The sequence below is a fragment of the Schistocerca gregaria genome, unplaced genomic scaffold (assembly GCF_023897955.1).
Source record: "Schistocerca gregaria isolate iqSchGreg1 unplaced genomic scaffold, iqSchGreg1.2 ptg000579l, whole genome shotgun sequence".
NCBI classification, from domain to species: domain Eukaryota; kingdom Metazoa; phylum Arthropoda; class Insecta; order Orthoptera; family Acrididae; genus Schistocerca; species Schistocerca gregaria.
Window position 1 is genome coordinate 1 of NW_026061970.1, and position 20,377 is coordinate 20,377.

Sequence of the window (20,377 nt, forward strand, 5' to 3'; positions counted from 1 at the left end):
ACACACGCGAGACAGATCTCTCATGCTCTCTCTCGCTCTCTCTTGCTCTCTCTCGCTCTCTCTTGCTCTCTCTCGCTCTCTCTTGCTCTCTCTCGCTCTCTCTTGTCTCTCTCGCTCTCTCTTGCTCTCTCTCGCTCTCTCTTGCTCTCTCTCGCTCTCTCTTGCTCTCTCTCGCTCTCTCTTGCTCTCTCTCGCTCTCTCTCGCTCTCTCTCGCTCTCTCGCTCTCTCTCTTGCTCTCTCTCGCTCTCTCTTGCTCTCTCTCGCTCTCTTGCTCTCTCTCGCTCTCTCTCGCTCTCTCGCTCTCTCTCGCTCTCTCTCGCTCTCTCTCTCGCTCTCTCTCGCTCTCTCTCGCTCTCTCGCTCTCTCTCGCTCTCTCTCGCTCTCTCTCGCTCTCGCTCTCTCTCGCTCTCTCTCGCTCTCTCGCTCTCGCTCTCTCTCGCTCTCTCTCGCTCTCTCTGCTCTCTCTCGCTCTCTCTCTCTCTCTCTCGCTCTCTTCGCTCTCTCGCTCTCTCTCTCGCTCTCTCTCGCTCTCTCGCTCTCTCTCGCTCTCTCGCTCTCTCTCGCTCTCTCTCGCTCTCTCTCGCTCTCTCTCGCTCTCTCTCGCTCTCTCTCGCTCTCTCTCGCTCTCTCTCGCTCTCTCTCGCTCTCTCTCGCTCTCTCTCGCTCTCTCTCGCTCTCTCTCGCTCTCTCTCGCTCTCTCTCGCTCTCTCCGCTCTCTCTCGCTCTCTCTCGCTCTCTCTCGCTCTCTCTCTCGCTCTCCTCTCGCTCTCTCTCGCTCTCTCTCGCTCTCTCTCGCTCTCTCTCGCTCTCTCTCGCTCTCTCTCGCTCTCTCTCGCTCTCTCTCGCTCTCTCTCGCTCTCTCTCGCTTCTCTCGCTCTCTCTCGCTCTCTCGCTCTCTCTCGCTCTCTCTCGCTCTCTCTCGCTCTCTCTCGCTCTCTCTGCTCTCTCTCGCTCTCTCTCGCTCTCTCTCGCTCTCTCTCGCTCTCTCTCGCTCTCTCTCGCTCTCTCTCGCTCTCTCTCGCTCTCTCTCGCTCTCTCTCGCTCTCTCTCGCTCTCTCTCGCTCTCTCTCGCTCTCATCTCGCTCTCTCTCGCTCTCTCTCAGCTCTCTTCGCTCTCTCTTGCTCTCTCTTGCTCTCTCTTGCTCTCTCTCGCTCTCTCTTGCTCTCTCTTGCTCTCTCTTGCTCTCTCTTGCTCTCTCTTGCTCTCTCTTGCTCTCTCTTGCTCTCTCTCTCTCTCTCTCCATGTAAAGCTTTTAGTGTTACAGGAGGGAGTTCTGTGCGTAGCAACAAAAAATTTTCGACCTTTTGCCAAACACCATAAAATGTCTTAACAGGTAGGAAATCAAGTTTTAAATGTAATATAAAAACTTTTCTCTTGTGCAACTCCTATTTCATTGATGAGTTTCTTTTTAAGGAATTGGTAAACTGCAAAAAAAAAAAAAATGTTTTGCGTGTAGTGGCATGAGTAGGACTAAGTCTACATTAATGTTAACACTAACAATGTATATCTGTAAACTGATATTATTGTGATAAAAGAATAGTTCAAATGATTTATAGAACATGTGCCCAAGTAACTTTATTTTAAAAAATACTATAGTTTGAAGTATTTTTGTGGGGGCACAAATTAGGTCTGGATCATGATGTTGTAGGCTGAAGAAGCTGTCTATGGTTAATTTGCAAGCAACCAGAATTACTGTGTGCACTTTTTTGTAAGTATTTCTTGGATCTGACAATAAATCACTAACTCTACAATTTTTTTTTTTTTTAAATAGGCATAAAGTTCGTGAGTTAATAGACTTTATTCAGGATGATGACAAACTGCGTGAAGAGAGGAAAAAAGCCAAGAAAAATAAAGATAAATATGTGGGCATGTCAAGTGATGCCATGGGCATGAGGTTTGGTAAGTATGTTGAAACTGACGTGAATGTAAATGTTTTTACATGCATTAAGGTTGTTGATTTGTAATTTTGCTACTCAGGAAGTAGTGGCTGGGATGATACACCTCGATGGAAAAAAGAAGACCTTGACTGGGATTCAGGTGGAAATGCAAGATCACGACACCGGAGCTTTGAAGACTCTAATAACAGGTATGGAATTGTACTCGCTGATTGTGGGATATTACTATTATCTTGTAGGAGTAAAATAGTGTTCTGTGGCTCACTGGTTAATTGTCTGATTAGTCACTTCACTGTGTTTGTTTGGATTCGTGATGGTCCCAGTGATTTGCTGGTTGTTAATGCTTTTTACCTGTTGAAGCATATGCATGTACAAGAACTGCCATAATCCAAAATCAGTGCTAAATGAGGATACATTACATGTCCCCGTTCCATCAAACAACCTGTAATTTAAAAATGTGGTTGGCTCTATACATTCATTTTTATATACATGTAACTGAAAGATTTTGTTATTAAATTTCAGGTCTCGTGCTTTATTTATTTGCCTTCCACCTTTCTTTTGGTGCCCCCCCCCCCCCCCCCTCTTCTTTTCCTTTTTTTCCCTCGGGGAACAAAATACATTTCAGTGTTTTTCTTGTGATACTTACTTATACACATTACTGATCCCTTCTTCAAATATATATGAACCTCTATTTATGGGAAGGGGAGGAGAGATGCTAAAATATATGTGGTGGAGGTGGCTTTCCAGTGACAATGTTTCTGTGTGGGCATATGGTTCGTTGAAGGTCAAACATGCTTACGTAGGCTGAGTTAGTAGGCAAAAGTTACTTGTCATCTTTTTCCATTAAGTACACAGTACGTTTTGCACTCCATGGTTGTTAGCCTTGCATATAATTATTTGCTCATCTGTTGAATGGTTTCTCATTCTCCATTGTAATTGCATTAGTTATTAAAAGAAGATATAAGAAGATAGAGCACCACTAATGTGTGGCAGAAAAACAATGATGGGTAACTATAGTGTACAGATTGAAGGGTCTTTGGATTTTGCACAGCCCTCTCGTGCTTCACACCACCACCACCACCACCACCACCACCACCACCTCTTGCCTCCTGGAACAGTTATCCAATTGGGACGTAGATTAACAAGTATACAAATTGAATTATACATTTGAATGAACTTTACAGGATCAGGGTCGGAGGATACGATGCCATAGTTATGGCTCTCCGTCTGCTTCTGTCATCTGCCATCTCTCTTCAGCTCACCATGATCACTAGCTTGTCTTAATCGAGCCACCCTCCTGCTTCCTGATGGAATCCTGTTCATTGCAGTTTTGAGCCATCTTGTTTCTTCCATTCTCACTAACGTCCAGCCCATTGAAGTATTTTGCCTTTTGTCACGCCAATCATATTGGGCTCCTTATATAACTCTTCTAGTTCTGTGTTGTTGTGCTTTCCCCTTTCTCTTGTTGGATCCTGTAGTTGGACCCAAGATTGGTCCATATACAGAGCTACTATAAATGATTCATTTGTTTTCAAAACTATATATTTTCTGAAGTATTACATTTACAAATATGAGTGATGAATGAATACAACTGTAAACTCACCAGATTTGCATTTCGCACTTTACAGATGTTCTAAGTATGCCCTTCTGGTCACACGACATGCTTCCAAACAGTACTAAAGTTTGTTCCGTACCTTGTGTGTCAACATTCTGTCAGTGATTGATGTGTTCCATGACCTATTCCGACATTCTTCGCAGTGGTGATTCATAAACACCATCCTAAGAGTGCCTCTAAAGCAAAAAGTCGCGAAGTGTTTGGTCAGGTGATCTTTGGTGGCCAATGGAACAAAGCCACATCTTCTTCACCATCTACACCCAGTCCAGTGATGTGGAAGGTGAATACCCATGCTCTATCTTGTTGTAAGGTGAAATCCTCAAATTGAGCACTCAGTTAGGGAAAAAACCGCAACTGCAACATATCAAGGGAAGAGGTACCCATCACAGTCTTCTCACTGTAGAAAACATGGCCCATACAGCGTTGTCTGTGACACTGAAAACATTAACCTACAGCAAATCTTGTTCATGTGCCATAATTTCATGAAGCCTTTCAATGCCCCACACCATCACATTCTGGTAATAACAGTTCCAGGTAAATGGAAGCTTCCAGAATGAATTTTCATTCTGTAGTGCAGTGTGTGGTGGTATGAAACTTTCTGGCAGATGAAAAGTGTGCCAGACTGAGACTCGAACTAGGGGCTTTTGTCTTTCTTTGGCTTGTGTTCTGCCAACTGAGCTACCCAAGATGACTGATGACCCACCCTCAGAGCTTCACTTCTGCCAGTACCTCATCTCCTACTTTCCAGACTTCAGGGAAATTCTCCTGCAAAACTTGCATGACTTAGCTACACCCTGGGGAAGGTTTCCAGAATGAATTTTCACTTTGCAGTGGAGTATGCACTGATAGGAAACTTCATGGCAGATTAAAACTGTGTTTTGGACCGAAACTTGAACTCGTGACCTTTGCCCTTCACAGGCAAGTGCTCTGTGCTATGCAAGCATTCTGGAGACATTCCCCAGGCTATGACAAAGTCATGTCTCTGCCATAAACTTTCCTCCATGAGTCCCAGACCTGGAAGTTCCTCAGGAGAACTTTTTTAATGTTTGGAAGATAGGAGATGAGGTACTGGTGGAAGTAAAGCTGTGAGGATGGGTCTTGCTCGAGTAGCTCAGTCAGTCGAGCACTTGACTGTGTAAGGCAAAGCTCATGAGTTCATGAATCTGTCAGGCACGCAGTTTTAACCTGCCAGCAAGTTTCAAATAGAAGCTTGCTTAGTTGCTAAATATCAGGTTGGAGGCAAAATGTTCTTGCTAAAGTGCTTCCTTCATTGTGATGCAAAATTGAGGGTACTGGTCATTATCTTCCAGTTTTAATTATTGCATGGGCTGCAGACTGTACAGTTTGAAATGTAACTGTCATCACAAAATCGTCACAGTTTGCTGCAGTATTCTATGTTCTTTGCTTATGCAGACCTTCAATTTTATTGACCTGCATTTTTTTTTCCACAGTTGAATTTGTACGTGTAATATTTTGGAAAATATAACTCTGAAAATGAGTGCGCTGTTTATAGTAACTATCTGTTTTCCCAAAGAACTTTCTCTAACGTATAATCAGTCAGTTAAGGTCTTGAGAGTCATATAGTACCACTGGCATTATTATTAATTCAGTATTTTGTTATTGAGATAAGCTTCTAGATTTTAAAACAGGATGTAGGGAGTAAGAGTCTTGCTGTTATATCTGCTTTAGTAGATGTTACTTAAGTAAATATTGATCCAAGATATTTGAACTCTTTCACATACTTCTACCTGGTGCAGTTCACTGTAGATCTTGCGCATTATTGCACTTTCTTCCTGTACTGACGTACTTGCTCGTTTCACTACTAATTTGTAGCCTGTACCTCAATGCCACTAATTCCGTGTTCTGAATACTTTTCACTTCATCTTTGTGTGTGTGTGTGTGTGTGTGTGTGTGTGTGTGTGTGTGTGTGTGTGTGTGTGTGTGTGTGCGTGTGCTGTACAGGAATAGTCATTTGCATAGAACTCAGGTAATGTTGTCATTTTCAATATGATCACCCTGAAAGTTCTTTGTGAAACTTTCGCATTACCTTTTCGAGTGTCAGACTGAAAAGGCCAGGTGATAATTTGTCTGTCTGTCTTCATCCTGTTTCTACGTGGAAACTTTGCCATTAGCCCTAGCTTTCATGTCATTTAGGCATGTTTGTAAAAGTCTAACCAATTTCTGCCAAATGTAAAGATAGCAGGAAGTGAACCCCCCTACCACAGAAAGCAGTTAAGGTGGCATTTAGTGATGTGGTCCGGGTAGATGCCTGGTGCGCACACATACGCTGCCCCCCACCCCCCACCCCCAATTCCTGTGACACACGTTGAATAGCTGCATAGTGGTAAGTGATAAGTCAGTATCCTTAAATCATTGTTTTGTAATGTCACACACTTTATAATCCATGTCAAACCTCTGAATGTTAGTGAAGAATGATCATTAATAACAAAATTATTATTGAACGTTTTAAACAGATTGCTTGTGTTTCTTGATGATAAATTTATTCTTAAACTGTTTCCAGTGAGAAAACAAAAAAAGCTTTGTCAGATGTAGTGACATTTGAGACAGACTATAATTTTCTGTTCTGCTCCTTTCTCTATCTACTTTTGTATGGCTGCACTGCTATCAAGATAAAATGATAAGACTAACACAAAAAGAATTTAATAACAAAGAATCAGTGTCACCTTGAAGCTTATCGTCTGGATCGAGCAGTACTATGTAATAACCTGAGGTCTATCGAGATGCTTGGTGCTATCAACCTTGTGGCACAGCAAAGAACACTGGACTATGTGTTATTCAGGTTAGAGGGAACTTGGCTAATTGTAGAAACAAACAACGAATTTGTTCCAGAGTTTGTTTGAGGAGGAGTGAATTCTCACCTCCGGCAAGATAAAAATAATCATACTAATCCTTTATTGTGGTGTTGAAGTTTAAGAGGAACTGGTGAATAGGCAGAAGTTGCTGTAAAAATTCTGGGCTCACCAATTAGAGCTGCTGCTGCAGTGAGTTCCTTCAGCACTTTTGGATGACCAACAGGTGACACTAGTACTAGTAATTATTAGTCCAGGACAGTTTGGTAAGCTGTTGCCAACCTCCAACCAGGACTGGTTTTCTGTTTGGGTTTCTCTTACCTTAGTCTTTCGGCTAATCCCTGTCAGCAAGAAAGCGGATCAACGCTTAGTGCTGTTCACTCTCTATGACACAGGATCAACATAGAGCATATGTGGTTGGTGCTTACTACATGTAGCTGCACAATGTGCTACTCTTCCAGTCCCCCTTATCCTGCCACCTCAATCTGTAACAACTTACTCGAATCCATCTATATATTCACAGATAATACTGGTGGTTGGTGCTTACTACATGTAGCTGCACCATGTGCTACTCTTCCACTCCCCCTGATCCTGCCACCTCAATCTGTAACAACTTACTCGAATCCATCTATATATTCATAGTTAATCCTGTTTGAGGAGCAAGCGCTATCCACCATCTGCGACCTCTTTGGTAACTGAGATACACCCCGAACTAAGGAATATATGTTTAAATAACTATTTATCATATTTTTATTGAGTATTGTAACAAATGGTAGTGTTCTGAAGGGTCTAAGCTGATTGCCTTCCTACATTCACTGATTGTCTTCTCAAGTTACTTAACTGAAAAATGCATTATTTAGGATAAAATAATTTTGGGAATTGATCTGTGTCATTGTAAATTGCTGAGGTTTCAATCAATTTTCCACAGTCCTAGGGCAGCAGCAAACTGATCAAAACATCAGCAAATTAGTTCTTTTAGCAGTTAACAGTGACATGGCCCAGTACCCAAGATTATTTTATCCAAAATGATACAGGCCATGGAAGCCTACAAATTTAAATTCATTATTATTATTGTAGCACTAAAAGAGAGCTTGGGACTTCAGAGAATATGAAATGTAAGAGCACAGCAAAGTTGCTCATCTTCACTGCCTCTACGATTATTATTATTATTATTATTATTATTATTATTATTATTTTAAGGTATTGTAGCACAGGTACCAAGCAGAGAAGAAAGTCCAGTACATCCAAAGTCCCATTCTTCACTCAAAAGCTAGGGACAGGAGATGTCATTGTGTAGGATACAAGGGTAGATGCAGATTTGAGAAATTGAGACTGAAAATACAGTCACTAACAAAAATTGGAATTGGGGGCTGGGGGGGGGGGGGGGGGGAGGGGGTGATTGATTGCTGTGACCTAGCCATTGCATCAGTGTATTATGAACCAGTGGAAGATAAATGGCTCAGTGGGAGGTACATCAATATGTAGTGGCTGAAATTAACACAACCCTGAATGCTTCCTGGTAAGATAATGTCTGTAATCCACATCTGGAGAGAACTTAGCCCTGTGGTACATGGATTGTTGAGTATTCAAAATTATGAAATTTTACATTGCTAGTGACATTCTGATTATTTGCTTATTGGAGTAATAAAGAATCTACCCTCCAGGTGGCAGCAAGAGAACACACATATAAAGGTATTTAAGATTTTCAGGCTTTCAGAGCCAGTGGCTTCTCTGCTGGCAGACGGGTTGAAGGGAAAGGAAGATGGGTGAAGGAAAAGGACTGGCGAGGTTTAAAAGTGGTGAGAGTTAACAAAAAGTTGACCAGAACCCTGGGTCAGGGGAGACTTACCAAATGGGGTGAGAAGGAAAGACTGCTTTTCATCTTCATTGATATACTAATTATTTTGTCACATTTTAACCAGCTATATTAAATGTTATAACATGTGAGCAATAGTTAGGTTACTAAATGCCTTTTTGTGTAGTTTTTGTTAATAGTGAGGCAGTTGTGATAAAAATTTTCAGTAATTTGGGTTTACATGTGGCATATTCCTGCATTGCATAGGCAAAGACTTCAGTGATCACTATTATTAGCTACTTGACATCCACCAGTGGATGAAAGCATGCTTCTGAGGGTGGCCATGCATTACTGCCTGCAGCTGCATATGTCTTTGTTGCTTTTTATTGCTTTTTGAATATCATATGCCCACCCTCCATCAGGTCATCATTTTGGTCTTTTCTTTCTCTTGTGATCCAACAAATAATTCCCTTAGTCCATCTATTCACCTGGCATCTTGTCCCACCATTCCAATTTAATTTTCACCAATGTTATAGTTGCATGTTGATCTTTAGTATGTTGCTGGACCCATTTGTTTGCTTTTCTCTCTCTCCAATTTTTTTCCAACATGCATCTTTTCTTTGCTCACAGAGCTTCTCTTGATTTAGATAGTTTCAACATTGAAGGTCCAGATCTCACTGCTGTAAGTAAAAACTGGCAATACACAGTGATTGTAAACTTTTCTTTTCAGACCAATAAGAAGTTTGATTTTGAAAAGCTCATTGTTCATTAGAAGCAACCAGAGAAATTTTTACTCTTTAATTTGTTTTTTGCTATCCATGGAGTCATTGCCTTAATCTTCCATAAATAAAAAAAAAAGTCTTATGACTTTATCAGTTTATACTATGTTCTGGTAAATACGTTGATTATAAATTTAGTCCTATTTTAATTAATTTTGTAGCCCATTTCCACATATGCCCTATCAAGTTCTCCCATTTGTTACCCGTACTAGAGGCAAACAGTACAGTATCATCACCAAAACAAAAGTGGTTTATTTATGTTGCCTTAAAATATATTCCTTCTTCATTTTACCGTTTTAAGGACCTGAAACTTTCTTTAAAACTACTGATGATAGTTTTGGTGATTCAAACTTTTGCATATGACTTCTTTCATTTCTGAATTTCTGTCCTGAGGGAGCCCCATTTGGAGTAGGCAGCATCATGGCATATGCGGTGTCAGGTAAAGACCATAGTTGTCAGCTGGTGGTTGGAAGGATTGCCAGACAGTCCTTTCAGACTAAGAACAGTTCATTTCAGATTATTGTGACCACATGTACAGTCCATAAATTAAGAGCGTGATCGGCATTACGCACATATGGTAAAAGATATTACAGGCCGATGAAGGTAACCTTTGTCCTCTATGCAACATCCATAGAGAATTAGCTTACTTTTAATTCTTGACTGAGATACACAAGAAGAAACATGAGTACAGTTTATACATTGCATTTATCAAAGATGTTTGATGCCGACTGCCAAATGTTGGTTCAACAACAAAAATGAAGGTTGGATACTGCAGGAAAACAATGATACATAGCACTGAAGCAGGCATTGCAGCGACCGGAATAGGGATAAAAGTGTGCAGGTACTGGATTGGTCTTCACAGTCAGCTGATGCTAATCCTGTTAAAAATGTATTGTCTTACATCAAAAAGAAGTTGCAAGGTAAAATGATCTCCACTTTGAAACAGCTGTTGACACAAATTCAATGCATTTAGAGGTGTCTTTCGCAGAAATATGCGGAAAACTTAGTTTCAAGCATGCATTGGAGGTGACAAGCAATTGCCAACACTTCGGGTGACTGGACATATTAATTGTAATTGCATTTTCTTTTGTTCATATATTATCTATGTACAAGGTTTGTTCAAAAAAATTCTGGAACTTTGTGTACAAAATTTTTCTGCACTTACCTTTTACTTATTATGCATGGTCTCCTTCCAATGCTCTCCTCCACAATTGATACACCACTCCCAACACTGTTTCCTTTTCTTTTGTTGCAAATTTCCACCCTTTCAGTGGGGTTCTGCAGGTCTGAAGAGTATGGAGGATGAAGCAGCACAGTGGGTTTCCCCCCCCCCAATCGTCTCACACCAACAGGGATGAATGTGCGGGTGTGTTATTGTGATGCAAGAGCCATTTCAGGCCATTTCTTTCTCACATTTGATCGCAGGCATCGCAACACATACTATAGCATTGTCGATTAACAGTTTGTCCCTGTGGCATGAATTTGTGTTGGACTAATTCTAAGAAAATTGTCAGCATGCTTTGACATTTGATCAGATCCGATAAGCTTTTTTTGGTCTTGGAGGATCTTTCCCCACCCGTTGTGAATATTGAACCATCGTCTCAACATCATAACTATAGACCCAAGTCTCATCACCAGTTATGATTCTCTTAAGTGACATCTTGTTCTCATTTGCGTGGTCCAAAAGCTCTTCACAGACTGCAAGGCGATGATCTTTCTCATCTTGACTCGTGAGCTGTGGGACGAACTTGGTGGCAACATGATACATTCCAGAGATGCTGTGTTAGAATTTTATGACATGATCCAACTGAAATGTTACATTCTTCTGCAATCTTTTGGACAGACAGTCTTAGATTGGCATGCACAATTTTGTTGACGTTCATGACATGAGCGTCATCAGTAGATATCTAAGGGCATCCTTAGCCAGGGTCATCTTTAACTTCTGCCCAGCCATTTTTAAACCATGCGAACCATTTGTAACACCAAATATGCCTTAAGCACTCATCGCTGTAGGCTTTCCGAGTCATTTGGTGTGCCTCTGTAAAGGTTTTCTTCAGTTTCACGAAAAATTTAATGGGTGCACATTGCTCCTCTAACTCTGCCATCTCAGAATTTGCAAACTGCGGCACACGATATTCTACTCAATACAGCACTAAACAATAACAGATATAAAACAATGAAACTTCTGGCAGTTTCACCTTGAATACAGATGTGTGCGTGGATGCCAACTGCATTTTGCTCCAACGCACTATTGGTGCGAAATTACAAATGTTCCAGAATTTTTTGAACAGACTTATATATGTTTTAGTTTGTTGTCAAATACATTTTCCCAACCATGGTCATACTTAACTGACTGAACTTAACCTTCTTGGCAATTGCATGGAAGGAATGCAAAACAAGTCCACTTGCAGACACTTTGTCCTGTCAGTTCCTGATTTGAGGAAGGTCCTTTCTCTCTACTAAGCCAATGTACTTTGTGGAGAAACAATTAGGTGACTTTCTCTTTCCTTGGTACATCACTAAGTGTTTCATCTTAATTGAGGTGGCAAATTCTTCCCAGTCTCGGGTGTATTCTGTTGTTCACAACTTGGTGATGTATTTGATACCAAAACACTGTGCAGGATTTAATTTTTCGCTGGGCCTAACACATGATGGATGAACTACTACACAGTCGCTTGGAGAGGTGGTGAGGGATCCACTTCATTTGTTGTGTATGTTACAGTCTGATAACAATGTCGATACTGCAACATTAATGCTCACTTTTGAGGGGGATTCACTTCCAGGAAGGTTAAAATCATGGTTTACCACGGAGATGTGAAGCCATATTTCCCACCTCCATCATGGCGCATCAAATGCCTGATCTTCAGGCACAAGTATTCCCGATGTACCTGCGACCAATTTGTGGAGATGATAGCCACCCACTTCACCAAAATTCACTGTGGGTGCACTACCAACTGTCTGTGCAAATTGTGGGAATGACCAGTTTCCTCCATCCCTGAAGTATGCTCCAGAGTTAAGGAACAACAAATAAAGGAACTGAAGAAGCCATATCACCTCTCATATTTTGAGGCTCGGAAACTAAACATGATCGTTTATACCATCTCTCCATGCTACCGACTTTGCCACTACTGCTGCCAGGTCTTCAGTAGAACCAGGTTCACTTGATTGATTGATTGGTAGCTCCAGTAGTAAATTATACCCGAGGCTGATAGGCACTTCACTCTTGTGCTTGCTTCAGCACCTTCTTCGCGAACCATTTCCAGCTTGTGGCCGGAGAAGCATCCTCCTCCTCCTCCTCCTCCTCCTCCTCCAGTGTTTGCTGACAACAGGAGTCTCTTTCAGTAATCTTCTTCTGTCAAACTTACAGACCAGTGCCTGTTCCTAAATCCACAGTGAATAACCTCTTACAAGTTTCTGGACTGCAAAAAAACAGCAAAACAGTAAAAGAAGAGATCTCAGAGGGTAGCTACTCTGATGACCTCGGAGACACCAGATGTCCCCCTTCTTATTGGACACTGAACTGATGTTTGTTGACATTGTTCCACCCTCACCTGTGATAGACAGTGATCCTGGAGCATGACCCCTCTTCCTGTCCCTTCCTACCTGACCAAAACACACTTAACGTATTTCAGTGGATCAGCAGTGGATTTACTGTCACCTGACAGAACTGCAACAATTAGTTTCTTCCTGTACTGAAACCTGCATTCTGTGTTGGTCTCAGTAAATAAGTTCCACTGACAACCGTTCTCTAATTCTTCAAGGTTCCTATTCATTCTGTCATAACCTTACTGTTCTTGGAAGAGCATCTGGAGAGGTCTTTACATTGATTCATACAGATGTCATCAGTGACTCGATTCCCCTCTGTACCACACAGGAAGCAACAATGAAGCAAGTGTGAATGACCCAAGCGATCACTTTTTGTAATGTTCATTTACTACCAGGCAGATTACTTACACACCTTAAGATGGTCACCTTAACCCAACAGTTTGCAGAACTGAACTACAATAATTTTGAATGTGTTCTATGTCCTCAAAACATCTTCTATGCAGCAAGAAGTTCTCTTTCCTAATACCATTGTTGTATTACACTTTTTGTTCCTGTTGCATGTTCTAGAATTCTGTCTTCTGTAAATTTTAAGATGCATGTCAGCATAGTTAGTTGTTTTGTCCACCAGTCTTGCAGGGAAAACTAAATATGACTGTAAATCTGAATTGTGGTGGTTGTAGTTGATCAGTCAAAGCAATTTTTGTTATGCACTCCAGAATCATGAAATTGGTAAGCTTTCTGGTACTGTTATTTTACAGGTGCTAAACTGCATTCTTCTCTGACCTGGCACTTAAATTATTTAATGTATTTCAGAAATGTCCTGGATTAATTTTCTCCACAATATGTGACAGAACACTTCTCCAGTCACTATGCTTGAAGATGGCTTGCTCCTTGCCTTGCTTTAAAGTGTGGTTTGTTATGTGCATGACATAGTCGAATGAAAACGAGACAGATGAGATGGGGGTGGGGGCTTCGGACAAGTGCTCTGTGGGTTTCTTCCAAACTTTATTACATGTATAGGTGATGGTGATAATGATGGTTGTTGTTCCTGCTACTTCATGTGGCTCTATGGCCTGGTGCAAGTCTTCCTGTTGGATGCCACCTCGGCAACTTACGTGTCTCTAACTTCCCCAGTTATCCAACTGGGTAAAGTGCACCTATACTTTAACTTCACTCTGAACCAGGTATTGTTTCTGGTGACCCTTCAACAAGGTTGAGAAATGAAGGCTAGATTAAAAGGGAGATTGAAAATCCTGTGGGTCAACAGATTTGAACCTGCGACCACTGTTTTCAAGCATGTGCTTTACCAATAGGCATGTATATAAACACCTTATCTACTGGCTCTGACGATTGATTTTGAGTATGAAATTACACAACTTGTGCCATATCTTTTGAGTGCATTGACTTACAAGCTTAAGTTTGTTAGACTGCCGAGGGTCTAAAGCTGCTAGTACAGTATTTGACATAAATATCAGCTTCGTACTCATACCCATTCCTGAGAAAAAGAAGTCTTCAGAGGTGGACAGATGGACAAAAATTGGCAAAAAAAAAAAAAAAAGACGTGATATAATAATTATGAATCATGAATCTTGCCTCAGCTATGCAGAAAGTCACTCCACATGTGCAACCAAAATGGAAGGGTATCTTTTGAGAGGCCAGACAAATGTGTGGTTCCTGAAAATGGGCAGCAGCTGTAGCCTTTACAGTAGTTGCAGGAGCAACAGTCCAGTTGTTTAAATGACATGGCCTTGTAACATCAGCCAGAACTACCATGCTAGTCTGGTATAGTTAGTGGCTGAAAGAAAGGGGAAACTACTGCCATAATTTTTTCCAAGGGCATACAGCTCTACTGTTGGTTAAATATTAGCATCCTCGTGGGTAAAATATTCAAGAGGTAAGGTTGTCCCCCTACCCATTCGGATCTCCAGATAGGGACTGCGTGGGAGTATGTCATCATCAGGAGAAACAAAACGTTATTCTATGGATTGAAGCATGGGATGTTAGATTTCTTAATCACACAGGTACATTTGAAAATTTAAAAAGTGAAATGGATTGGTGAAAGTTCAATATAGTGGGCGTTAGTTAAGTTCGGTGGCAGGAAGAACAGGACTTCCGGTCAGGTGAATACAGGGCTATAAATAGAAAATCAAACGGATAATTCAGGAGTAGGTTTACTAGTGAAAGAGAAAATAGGAATGTGCAGGTATGCAACTATGAACAGGATAGTGAATGCATTATGATAGCCAAGATAGACATGATAGACATGAAGAACCCACCCATCACAGTAGTATACGTTTATGTGCCAACTAGCTCCATAGATGAAGAAAGATTGTAGAAATGTATGACGAGATAAAATAAATTATTGAGATAGTTAAGGAAGGTGAATATTTAATACTGATTGGGGACTGGAATTAGGAAAAGGAAGAGAAGGAAAAAAAATGTAGGTGGAATATGAACTGGAGGAAAGGAATGGAGGAGGAAGCTACCTGGTAGAATTTTGCACAGAGCTTAATTTAATCATTGCCAACATTTGGTTTAAAAATTGTAAAAAGAAGGTTGTATACATGGAATAGACCTGGAGACTTCAGAAGGTTTCAGGTTCATGATATAATGGTAAGACAGAGATTTCAGAACCAGATATTTAATTGCAAGAAATTTACAGGGAAGGATGTGGATGCTGGTTGATTATTGGTTATGAGCTGTAGATTAAAACTGAAGAAATTGCAAGAACTTCGGTATTAAGGAGATAGGACATGACTAGGTTGAAAGAACCAGAGGTGGCCAAGACTTTCAGAGCAGGCACTAGGCGATTGAGTAGAACAGGGGAAAGGAATACAGTAGATGATGAATGGATGGCATTAAGACAGCAGAGGATCAAATAGATAAAAAGATCACACCAAGTAGAAATCCTTGGATAACACAGGAGATATTGAATTTAAGTAAAGAAAGGAGAAAATTTAAAAATGCAACTAATAAATTTGGTGAAAGGGAATGCAAATGTATAAAATGAGACTGATAGGAAATCCAAAATGACTAAGCAGGAATGGCCAGAGAACAATTGTAAGAATGTATATGCATATATCACTGGGGGAAATTAAAGAGACCATTTGGAGAAGAGAGAACCGCCTGTATGAATATCAAGAGTTCAGGTGGAAAACCAATCCTATGCAAAGAAGGGAGAGCAGAAGGGTGGAAGGAGTATATAATGTGTCTATACAAGGGAGATGTACTTTCCAATATCGTGGAAATGTAAGAGGGCATAGATGAAGATGAGCTGGGAGGTATGACACAGCGAGAATAATTTGACAGAGTGCTGACAGACCTAAGTCAAAATGAGACAACATTCCATCAGAATTACTGATAGCGTTCGGAGAGCCAGCCATTACAAAACTCTTCTATCTGGTGGAGGCGAAATACCCTCAGACTTCAAGAAGAATCTGGTAATTCCAATTCCAAAGAAAGCATTTTCTGACAGGTGTGAAAATTACTGAACTTGCAGTTTAATAAGTCATGGCTACAAAATACTAATGCAGTTTCTTCACAGAAGAATGGAAAAACTGGTGGAAGCAGACCTTGATGAAGATCCATTTGGATTCTGTAGAAATGTAGGAATGCATGAGGCAATACTGATGCTACAACTTATCTTAGAAGATAGGTTAAGGAAAAACAAACCAACATTATAGCATTTGTAGACTTGGAGGACACTTTTGACCATGTTGACTAGAATACTCTGAAATTCTGAAGATAACAGGGGTAAAATACAGGGCACAAAAGGCTGTTTACAACTTGTACAGAAACAAAACAGTGGTTGCAAGTGCAACAAGAATAGTAAAAGTATGAAGTAGAGGGGTTATAAAAAGTAGACAGTGGCAAGAAAAGCATCTCTGAAGAAGGAAACTTATTAGCATTCAATGTAGATTTAAGTGTTAGGAATCTTTTTTGAAAGTATTTGTCTGGAGTGTAGCCATGTATGGAAGTGAAAGATGGACGATAATTAGTTTAGACTAAAAGAAAATAGAAGCTTTTCAAATGTGGTGCTACAGAAGAATGTTGGAGATTTGGTGGGTAGATCATGTAACTAATGAGAACCTACAGAATAGAATTGGGAGAAAAGAAATTTGTGGCACAGACTGACTAGAAGAAGGGATTGGTTGATAGGACACATTCCAGGACATCAAGGGATCATGAGTTTAGTATTGCAAATGGAAGTGTGGTGGGTAAAAACAATAGAGGGAGACGAATAGATGAATACAGTAAGCAGATTCAGAAGGATGTAAGTTGCAGCAGTTATTCAGAGACGAAAAGGCTTTAACAAAATAGAGGAACATTGAGAGCTGCAGAAGAAGAAGGTGGTGGTGGTGGTGGTGACAATGATGATACAATTACAAATTAACAATTTTTTGATTTTTTTTTCCTTTACTTGTACTATGATGCCTTGCTTTCTGTTAAATTTTCAAAATTTGCAGGTCAGTGGGAAGCACCTCTAGGTTTTCTGAGTGAATTTGCAACTATCAAAATAGGTGATGTAAATGACCATATCTTTTGACTGCATCGACTTAGAAGCTTAAATTTTATACACCGCAAATTGACTACAGATATTAGTACGCGACACAAATTTCAGTGTGATACCCTCTACTCATTCCGGAAGAAAAAGGGGCATTTAATAGTTCGATGGACGGATGGACAGACAACAAAGTGATCCTGTAAGGGTTCGGTTTTACTGATTGAGGAACTTAACAATAAATCATAAGTAACCTGTTTATTATTTCAGAAGTAAGTATCATAACTGTGAATACATGTATCCCACTGAGAGAAAAGGCGATTAGTGCCTTCATGGAAAAATGTTTGTGGTAGCATGTGGGTGGAACCGTGAGTACTCAGGTGTTGTGCACCTTTTCATGTGAAGCAAATTAACGGCAACATGTGGAGGTTATATCAACTATGCTGCAGAAGTTTTGCTGGGAAGTTCTTACACACACTCCATATAGTGTTGGTATGTCCACATGTGGTTTCCATATTTTTGGTACACTGGAGAAAGACATTTGCGACTGTCAATTTACTTCGCGGCTGTCAATTTACTTCATACACAGAGACGTATGATTGGCTACCGTCATGGTTCCTTACACAACTGCAACATGTTTCTATGAAGGTGTTGACCATCTTGTCTTACTGTGGTATAAATGTATGAACAGTTATGGTTAGTACTTTTGAAGTAATAAACAGATTACTTGCTAATTCCATCTGTCTTATTTTGATTTGGCTGCTCCTTACACTTCTTTACTTACTTTTTTTCCATGAAATTTGAAATACACTAAATCTCTGCACCCCCCCCCCCCCTTTTTTCTGCCATGTTGTACTCATGTCTGCTGTGTTACCCAATTATCAATGTGCAGTCATTTAATATATTAGTCTGCTGCCACCATTACTCCATTTGGTGTGTGCGAGTGTGCTCCTATGCATGATAAATGTAATCTAAAATAATGTAAGTTGTAAAATTGTTTACTATGCTAATTTATATTCAACATTTTAAAGTGATGATGGTGAAAGGGAGGATTCGGATGGTGAAGGTAGACGGACAGGCCGTGAATACCGTGATAAGGACAGTGACAGTCTAGATTCTGGTGACCGTCGGTCCAACAGGCCAGCAAGTTCTCCAACAGCTGGGACACCTGTTCGTTCCAATAAGCCTATTAAGAGGATAGACCTGGGTGCAGCAGCACACTATGGCAAGGATTCAAACTCAGGGGTAAGATTATAACTGTTTATTAACAATATTACTAGCATTGATAAAAATCAAGATAAAATAAGGATGTAAACCACTGAAAACTGTGAGCATATTTTTAAAATAATTAAAATTGTCTGCAAAAGTTCTGTGTTCAAACATAAAAGCCACCTCGTAAAGGAGTGCCTCTGTTAATGGTAAATGACAGTGAAAATAGAATAGTTTTTTAATAACTTTCTGATTAGGATTTACGTGCAAATTGCAGCTGTTTACTTTTTCGCCTATGATAAATGCGCATATTTTAGTAAGCTATTTAGTGAGACAATATTCATTATGACTCTTGTAATAGAAATACACTGACGGGGGAAAAAAATCACAACACCAAGAAGGAGTTGTCCAGTGTAAACAAAAGTTTGTACATTTGCTCCTACATCTGAAGGATGACGCCTACTCAATTTTCGCCCCAGTAGCATGAGTTTTGCTAGTAGTACCACTGTGAGGATACAGATCAGATTTGCTTTAAATACATTCTGTAATGGTCATGAGCATTAGTTACGTTTGAGATTAGACATGGTAAGTTGATGTTAGTAAAGAATGCCTTTAAGATAGCAAACGCACCATTAACACCACCTTGCTGAGTTTGAATGAGGTCATGTAATAGGGCTCAGAGAAGCTTGATCTACCTTCTGCAATATTGCAGAAAGACTTGGTGGGAACAAAGTCACTGTAGATGATTGCTGGCAGCGATAGTCGCAGGAATGTGTGGTCACAAGAACAGGCCTCAGATGGCCACGTGGCATTTCGGAGAGGGAAGACCTTCATATTTGGTACATGACTGGTGCATCGCACTGGATCTGCAGCAGCAATTTGGGTAACAGTTGGCACCACAGTGTCACAAAACACTTACGAATTGATTACTTCAAGAACAGCTCCAAGCCACATGCCCTGTATTGTGCATTCCACTGATTCCAAACCACCGTCATTTGTGACTTCAGTGGTGTCAAGTGAGAGATCATTGGGTTGCCGGGTGAAGGTCTGTCGTGTTTTCCGATGAAATCTGTGTCTGTCTTGGTGCCAGTAAAGGCCATGGATTGGTTATGAGGAGGCCAGTGATTCGACCTGTTGTGCTGCCATTCATGGACACCATTCCAGGGGGTGTTTTTCAACAGGATAACATTTGCCCACATACTGCTGTTGTAACCTGACATGCTCTGTGCCGTGTTGACATGTTGACATGGCTTTTTAGATCAGCAGATATATCTCCAATTGAGGACATGCGGGACATCATTGGATAACAACTCCAGCATCATCCACAACCAGTGTTAACTATTCCTGTATTGACTGACCAAGTGGAATAGCCATGGAACTCCATCCCACGAACAGACGTCTGGCACCTATACAACACAATGTATGCACATCTGCATGCTTGTGTTCAGCTGCTTATTAACGTACCAGCAATTCAATTTCCAAGAGCTTATCTCAGGCTTATATTAACTTGTGATCTCGCAATGTCGATCACTTCAGTAGTTACATAGACAAATTTATTCCTTAAATTTCATTTCTTTATATTAATTACTTTTTGGTGTTGAGATAAGTTTCCTGTCTGTGTGTCAGCTTGTATTAAGTTACATTATCCAACAGTGTTGCTGCTAATGTTTGCGCAGCACTTATTAGTGTTTTTGGTTTAATGAAAGTGTTTGATTAATGTTAACACACCGTACAGGCCAGGCTTGTGATAAATTCTTGTTATCTTTTGGCATCACACTCGGTTACATGTCATGCTTTGTCAAGTTCGCATCTCAAAATATATGTTCTTAAATATTAGTGACCCATCCCCACAAAATGTTTTCAAAACATAAATAATAAGGGCAATGAGTGTTGCATTTGAAAAATTTTCATTCACTTGTTTGACTTTGGTCATTTCAATTTGTACATTTTGTGCAACAAAGTAAATAATGGAAAAAACAGAGTTACTTTGATTAAAGGATTGGAATAGCAGAATCACTACTGCAGAATGTACCAAATCAGATTAAAAAGGACAAGGACAGGTATTGTGTGGAGAGTTACCAGAGACACTGCACGCAAAACATCAGGCCCATTTTCCTAAGCATATTGACCCAACAGCATCAGAGCGAAGGCCATCAAGACTGTGTAAAGTCAGCATGAAAAATAAAAAAAAAAACATAGTGAAACAATGTGGGGGAAAAAAAGAG

General features: G+C 40.4%; 1 protein-coding gene across 2 annotated transcripts in view; it reads left to right on the forward strand.

Annotated features, from left to right (window-relative positions):
- Positions 1-1,773: 1,773 nt before the first annotated feature.
- Positions 1,774-20,377, forward strand: part of LOC126315920 (clathrin interactor 1-like) — a gene marked incomplete at its 5' end in the record, with an annotated part of 120,291 nt that continues 101,687 nt past the window's right edge. For both annotated transcript variants that reach the window (XM_049992708.1, XM_049992707.1), the window contains 3 exon segments: positions 1,774-1,901; positions 1,980-2,088; positions 17,975-18,188. In XM_049992708.1, the coding sequence (XP_049848665.1) occupies positions 1,774-1,901; positions 1,980-2,088; positions 17,975-18,188 (451 nt within the window).